The sequence below is a fragment of the Palaemon carinicauda genome, chromosome 3, assembly GCF_036898095.1.
Source record: "Palaemon carinicauda isolate YSFRI2023 chromosome 3, ASM3689809v2, whole genome shotgun sequence".
Taxonomy (NCBI): Eukaryota; Metazoa; Arthropoda; class Malacostraca; order Decapoda; family Palaemonidae; genus Palaemon; species Palaemon carinicauda.
The window spans coordinates 96,131,238-96,139,700 of NC_090727.1; the positions used below are offsets into that span (position 1 = coordinate 96,131,238).

At 32.7% G+C, this 8,463-nt stretch overlaps 1 protein-coding gene across 1 annotated transcript in view; it reads right to left on the bottom strand.

Moving 5' to 3' along the window:
• Positions 1–8,208, bottom strand: part of LOC137632843 (organic cation transporter-like protein) — an 8,841-nt gene extending 633 nt beyond the window's left edge. The window contains exons 1-5 of the mRNA XM_068364943.1: positions 8,073–8,208; positions 7,224–7,441; positions 4,253–4,370; positions 2,796–2,913; positions 4–77 (exon numbers count right to left, since the gene is read on the bottom strand). Coding sequence (XP_068221044.1) covers positions 4–77; positions 2,796–2,913; positions 4,253–4,370; positions 7,224–7,308 — 395 coding nt within the window. The 5' untranslated portion in view covers positions 7,309–7,441; positions 8,073–8,208. The remainder of the gene's footprint in view (positions 1–3; positions 78–2,795; positions 2,914–4,252; positions 4,371–7,223; positions 7,442–8,072) is intronic.
• Positions 8,209–8,463: the final 255 nt, after the last annotated feature.

Sequence of the window (8,463 nt, forward strand, 5' to 3'; positions counted from 1 at the left end):
GGCCCGAACAAGTTCCCAAGCATGAAGAGACTGTGATAGGCTGTCCTCAGGAATTTTCGTCCACAGACTAGTCGGTACTGGAAAGAAACGTGGATGGAAAGTACAGCTGATGGAACAGAGAGGGAAGTTAGTATGGAGATGGAAGTTGATAAGAAGAGAGTTGAAATAAACTTCCATAAAGGGAATAAACTTTAAAATAAACTTCCATAAAGGGAATAAACTTTAAAATAAACTTCCATTAAAGAATAAACTTTAAAATAAACTTCCATAAAGGGAATAAACTTTAAAATAAACTTCCATAAAAGAATGAACTTTAAAATAAACTTCCATAAAAGAATAAACTTTAAAATAAACTTCCATAAAAGAATAAACTTTAAAATAAACTTCCATAAAAGAATAAACTTTAAAATAAACTTCCATAAAAGAATAAACTTTAAAATAAACTTCCATAAAGGGAATAAACTTTAAAATAAACTTCCATAAAGGGAATAAACTTAAAAATAAACTTCCATAATGGGAATAAACTTTAAAATAAACTTCCATAAAGGGAATAAACTTTAAAATAAACTTCCATAAAGGGAATAAACTTTAAAATAAACTTCCATAAAGGGAATAAACTTTAAAATAAACTTCCATAAAAGAATAAACTTAAAAATAAACTTCCATACATGGGAATAAACTTTAAAATAAACTTCCATAAAGGGAATAAACTTTAAAATAAACTTCAATAAAGGGAATAAACTTTAAAATAAACTTCCATAAAAGAAAAAACTTTAAAATAAACTTCCATAAAGGGAATAAACTTTAAAATAAACTTCCATAAAGGGAATAAACTTAAAAATAAACTTCCATAATGGGAATAAACTTTAAAATAAACTTCCATAAAGGGAATAAACTTTAAAATAAACTTCTATAAAGGGAATAAACTTTAGAATGACCTTCCATAAAGGGAATAAGCTTTAAAATAAACTTCCATAAAGGGAATAAACTTTAAAATAAACTTCCATAAAATGAATAAACTTTAAAATAAACTTCCATAAAGGGAATAAACTTTTGAATAAACATTAAAATAAACTTCCATAAAATGAATAAACTTTAAAATAAACTTCCATAAAATGAATAAACTTTAAAATAAACTTCCATAAAATGAATAAACTTTAAAATAAACTTCCATAAAATGAATAAACTTTAAAATAAACTTCCATAAAGGGAATAAACATTGAAATGTCACATTTTAAAAGTAGGAAGAAATGGGAAGATGGATTGTGATTATAATTGAGTTTATCATAAATTAGTTTATTATAAATGTGTTTATTAAAATTGAATTTATTGAAAATGAGGTAAATATAAATGAGTTTATTATAAATGAATTTATTATAAATGAGTTTATTATAAATGAATTTATTATAAATGAGTTTATTATAAATGAGTCTATTGTAAATTAATTTACTTTAAATGAATTTATCATAAATGAATTTATCATGAAGGAATTTCTTATAAATGAATTTATTATAAATGAGTTCATTTTCAATGAATTTATTATGAATGAGTTTATTGTTAATGAATTTATCATAAATGAATTTATCATGAAGGAATTTCTTATAAATGAATTTATTATAAATGAGTTCATTTTCAATGAATTTATTATGAATGAGTTTATTGTAAATTAATTTATCATAAATGAATTTATCATAAATGAATTTATCATGAAGGAATTTCTTATAAATGAATTTATTATAAATGAGTTCATTTTCAATGAATTTATTATGAATGAGTTTATTGTAAATTAATTTATCATAAATGAATTTATCATAAATGAATTTATCATGAAGGAATTTCTTATAAATAAATTTATTATAAATGAGTCCATTAGAAAAGAGAGTAACTGTGAAGAATAATGGTTTATATTATAAATGGTTTTTAATTAGAATTAAGATTTATTAATTCATATGAGGATAATAATTATGATTTAGGTTCTATTAAATGGTATAAATGATAATTTTAATTCTAGACCAGTTTATATGAATGAAAATGATAACAACAGCTTTAATTATTTAAATAAGAAATGATGATGATCATAGTATATAAATAATAATAATAATAATAATAATAATAATAATAATAATAATAATAATAATAATAATAATAGATAATGCATTAGCTTTTATGAGAATGTTAATGATTAAAATTTCATATAACTCCGAACATAGAAAAAACAATCATAATAATAAAATAGATCTGATTCAGTCCAATTTCTAGACTCCTAAATCAGAAAATTTGGATTCCAAGAAAAGTGAAAGAAGTTGGACAGCTAAATGGAAGGAGACCAAAAGGAGATGACTAGAAAGCAACGTAGCTTGAACATGTAAGAGACTAGCACCGCCTACAGTGAGCCACGTGAATTTGGTACGCTGTAGGTGGCAGAACAGGCTTAGAAATGGAACTATAGAGAGATTACTCGAGTGCCATAAGTGGATGAGATCATGGTGATGGGTAGATGGAGATGGTTTGGGCATGCTCTTCGCACTCCCCAAGAGAGATTAGTTCACCAAACATTTAGTTGGGCTCCAGAAGGCACTAGAAGAGTTGGAAGACCCAGACCTACATGGCTGAGGACTATGAAGCGTGAAGTAGGAGATGATGAATGCAGAAGTATTGATTTAAAACCTCAAGATAGAGACGACTGGTGAAATCTAACCGAGGCTCTTTGCGTCAATAAGCGTAGGAGATGATGAGGATGATGAGAGTGGCATGAACCTGGAAGGAGGACACGAGAGTGAAATTAAGATAGTAACCTCGGACGTGAGAGTTCGAGAGTAAGTCGAGTTTTCGAAGACCCATTCGAGACATGGTTTGGTCTCAAGTTCGAATCCTTCTGGCGAGGTGGAATTTATGAGGTAGGTGCACGCGTCACTGGAATAAAAAAATAAATCTAGACTTTTTTTTTTACTATAATCATTTAACGTAACCTAATGATAATGAATAATTAATGAACTCAGAGTAATTGAAATGTATTATAAAATAGTAATACCAAATATGAAGTTAAGAAGAATCACTGGAATAAAAAAAAAAAATCCAGATTATTTTACTATAATCATTTGACATAGACAAATGATAATAAAATTACGCCACTCATAGAGTAATTGAAATTATTTTAGAATATCAAATATGAAACCAGGAAGAGTTACTGGAATAAAAATAAATAAATAAATAAATAAATAAATAAGAAAAATAAATAAATTTAGATTATTTTACAACAATAATTTGACGTAGACAAATAATGATGATAAATACGTAACTCATAGAGTAAATGAAATGTATTTAGTGTAATATAAAAAAATATGTCAGGATAAGTTACTGAAAAAAAAAATGAAATGATAATTTTACTATAACCATTTGACGTAGACAATGCTAATGATAGATACGTAACTCATATAGTAAATTAAATTAACTTTAGATTAATTTAATCAATTATGATGCCAGGAAAAGTTACTGGAATCCAAAAAAAGAAAATAAATGAAATCTAAATTATTTTACTGTAACTATTTGACGTAGACAAATGCTAATGAAAATGACGTAATTCTTAGAGTAAATGAAATGTATTGTAAAATAACATAATAGAATATGAAGTCAGGAAAAGTTACTGGAACCCCCTCCCCAAAAAGGAAATTAGATTATTTTACAATAATAACTTGAAATAAACAAATAATAATAATAAATACGTAACATATAGAGTAAATTGAATAAACTTCAGATTAATATAATCAAATATGAAGTCAAAAAAAAGTTACTGGAATAAAAAAAAATTAAATCTAGATTATTTCACTATAATGATTTGAAACAAACACATAATAATGATAAATACGTAACACATAAAGAAAATCAAACGAACTCTAGATTAGTTAATCAAATATTAGGTCAGGAAGTTGTCTTATATATATATATATATATATAGTATATATATGTATATATATATATGTATATATATACATACATACATATATATATATATATATATATTATATATATATATATATTATATATATATATATATATGTATGTATATATATACATATATATATATATATATGATATATATATATATATATGTATGTATGTATGTATATATATATATATATACATATATATATATATATACATACATACATAATATATATATATATATATACATACATATATATATACATATATATATATATATATATAAAAGATGAAAACACTAGGTCCGTACCTCAAGTCTTGATCTGGTACTAGATCATGTTCTTCTTCTTCTGGGACTTTGCAGGTGAAGCTGACAGATGGCGCTGCGAAGACTATGCTGATGACCTGACCCGGATGCAGGAAACAAACTGAAAAAAAATGGATGTTTATTTAACAGTGTTTCAGACTTGATTCGCGAGTAAAATTATCTTTCTAACACTTATGACCGTCAGCTAAAACTGATAAACGATGATGAGCAGGCAGCTTGAATTCAGCTATCTTATCTGTTCCTAATTAGTCGTCATTTAGATGTTTTAGATATTTTTATCATTGCATTCATTATCATTATCGTCACTAATACTAGCTAAGATAGAATCTTCATTGGGTAAGCAGGATGCTATAAGGCCAAGGGCTCCATCAGGGATAATAGCCAAGTGAGGAAAATAGATAAGGAGACAGATAGAATAAAGTGCTTAAGTGTACCCTTAAGCAAGAGGAACTGTAACTTATGACAAATGGAAGAGCATGGTACAGAGGCTGTAGCACTCAAGATTAAAGAATAATGATTTGATTTTTGGCCAGGAATCTGTTCACAAATTATGGATGATTACGTAAATTGGACATTTTGCTTGACCGTGACCTTGACCTTTGACCTTGACCTTCCAAAATTTATTCATTTCCAGCTTTCTTAACGTAACAGTTAATCAATGCAAGTTTCATTACTCTACCATTAAAATTGTGGTCAGGAAACGGTTCACAAACAAACACACAAACATGGGCGAAAACCTAACCTCTTTCCACCCCATTGGCGGAGATAATAACAGGGGAAGGGTGGGGGTAGCACCTTCATCCCAAAACTTGCTACTTACTCATTACTCTACTATTAAAATTGTGGCCAGGAAGCTGTTCACAAACAAACACACAAACATGGGGTATTGGGGTTTAAAACATAACCTCCTTCCAACTACGTTTGGCGGAGATAATAACAGGGGAAGGGTGGGGGGTAGCACCTTCATCCCAAAACTTGCTACTTACTCATTACTCTACTATTAAAATTGTGGCCAGGAAACTATTCGCAAACAAAACACACAAACATAGGCGAAAACACAACCTCTTTCCAACTTCGTTGGCGGAGATAATAACAGGGGAAGGGTGGGGGTAGCACCTTCATCTCAAAACTCGCTCGCTACTTATACCAGCAGATAAACGATGAAGTAAAAGTTGGCGGAGATAGTAACAGGGAAAGGGTGGGGGGTAGCACCTTCATCCCAAAACTCGCTCGCTACTTACACCAACAAATAACGATGAAGTAAAATTTGGCGGAGATAGTAACAGGGGAAGGGTGGGGGGGTAGCACCTTCATCCCAAAACTCGCTCGCTACTTACACCAACAGATAACGATGAAGTAAAAGTTGGCGGAGATAGTAACAGGGGAAGGGTGGGGGGGGTAGCACCTTCATCCCAAAACCGCTCGCTACTTACACCAACAGATAACGATGAAGTAAAATTTGGCGGAGATAGTAACAGGGGAAGGGTGGGGGGGGTAGCACCTTCATCCCAAAACTCGCTCGTACTTACACAACAGATAACGATGAAGTAAAATTTGGCGGAGATAGTAACAGGGAAAGGGTGGGGGGGTAGCACCTTCATCCCAAAACTCGCTCGCTACTTACACCAACAGATAACGATGAAGTAAAATTTGGCGGAGATAGTAACAGGGAAAGGGTGGGGCGTAGCACCTTCATCCCAAAACTCGCTCGCTACTTACACCAACAGATAACGATGAAGTAAAATTTGGCGGAGATAGTAACAGGGAAAGGGTGGGGCGTAGCACCTTCATCCAAAACTCGCTCGCTACTTACACCAACAGATAACGATTGAAGTTAAAATTTGGCGGAGATAGTAACAGGAAAGGGTGGGGCGTAGCACCTTCATCCCAAAACTCGCTCGCTACTTGCACCAACAGATAACGATGAAGTAAAATTTGGCGGAGATAGTAACAGGGAAAGGGTGGGGCGTAGCACCTTCATCCCAAAACTCGCTCGCTACTTACACCAACAGATAACGATGAAGTAAAATTTGGCGGAGATAGTAACAGGGAAAGGGTGGGGCGTAGCACCTTCATCCCAAAACTCGCTCGCTACTTACACCAACAGATAACGATGAAGTAAAATTTGGCGGAGATAGTAACAGGGGAAAGGGTGGGGGGGTAGCACCTTCATCCCAAAACTCGCTCGCTACTTCACCAACAGATAACGATGAAGTAAAATTTGGCGGAGATAGTAACAGGGAAGGGTGGGGCGTAGCACCTTCATCCCAAAACTCGCTCGCTACTTACACCAACAGATAACGATGAAGTAAAATTTGGCGGAGATAGTAACAGGGAAAGGGTGGGGCGTAGCACCTTCATCCCAAAACTCGCTCGCTACTTACACCAACAGATAACGATGAAGTAAAATTTGGCGGAGATAGTAACAGGGAAAGGGTGGGGCGTAGCACCTTCATCCCAAAACTCGCTCGCTACTTACACCAACAGATAACGATGAAGTAAAATTTGGCGGCGATAGTAACAGGGAAAGGGTGGGGCGTAGCACCTTCATCCCAAAACTCGCTCGCTACTTACACCAACAGATAACGATGAAGTAAAATTTGGCGGCGATAGTAACAGGGAAAGGGTGGGGCGTAGCACCTTCATCCCAAAACTCGCTCGCTACTTACACCAACAGATAACGATGAAGTAAAATTTGGCGGAGATAGTAACAGGGAAAGGGTGGGGCGTAGCACCTTCATCCCAAAACTCGCTCGCTACTTACACCAACAGATAACGATGAAGTAAAATTTGGCGGAGATAGTAACAGGGAAAGGGTGGGGCGTAGCACCTTCATCCCAAAACTCACTCGCTACTTACACCAACAAATAACGATGAAGTAAAAGTTGGCGGAGATAGTAACAGGGAAAGGGTGGGGGTAGCATCTTCATCCCAAAACTAGCTCGCTACTTACACCAACAGATAACGATGAAGTAGAAGTAATTCCACCTGGCGGTTCCTAGACGAACTAGAAGGTCGTCGAATTTACTGCTCGTCATCTCTTGATCAGTGGTCCACAAACGTGACTACGAATCTTGGACCAATGGTCCGATTTTGGGGTGTGTGGGTGGGGGGGGGGGGTGGTGATAAGGTCCACCTGATTCTTCTCTTTGAAGTTCTCGGAGCTCTTATCTGTGAGAATGAGATTACATTGTTGAAGATAATCATGAGATTATCTCTGTTCATTATTATGTATGTTTGTTTGTATGTATGTATGTATGTATGCATGTGTATATATATATGTATTTATATATACATACATATATATATATATATATATATTTATGTATTTATATATATGTATATATATATATGTAGTATGACATATGTATATATATATATATATATAGTATACAGACACACACTCACACACACACACACATATATATATATATATAGTATACAGACACACACTCACACACACACACACACATATATATATATATATATACTGTATATATATCACTCTGTGTATGGTCTACACAGTTAAAATCAAATCACCTCCCATAGTACTGGATGTATCCAATATAGTGTACTGAATATTGTCAACAATCACTTCCTATACTTTTGTTACTATCATCATTTATCAAAACAGTTGAAACTAAACAGTTTCCCGCCACATAGATTACCATATGAACGAAATAACCTTCCACATGATTTGATGAACTCATTTTCTCGCTATTGTTCATTCTCATAAAAGTTTTCTTTTAAAAAACACCACTAAAAGCGAAAAATATAAACAAATTCATATAATACTGCTTACCTAATGTAAATGAAGTCTTTATTGTCGACGTAATAAGCTCACGAATACTGAATAAACATTCTCTCGATCCAAGAAGTGATGTTAACGACGCTGAGTCTAGAGTAGAGGAGACCCGCTGATGCATCCCAGATGTCGTCCTCAGATAAAAAAAATCTTATCTATACACGTTCGAGATATCTCTCTCTCTCTCTCTCTCTCTCTCTCTCTCTCTCTGTCTTATCACAAGGATTCCCAGAGGTTACAAAGCATTGTTTACCTAAAATTTATCATCTTTGACAAATTAATGTTTATCATTTTTGACGAATTAGTTTTGAGGGACGATTTTGAGGTAAATGAGTTTCATAGTTATGGATAGAGATAAAAAGGTAGATAGATGAATAGATAGCTTCAC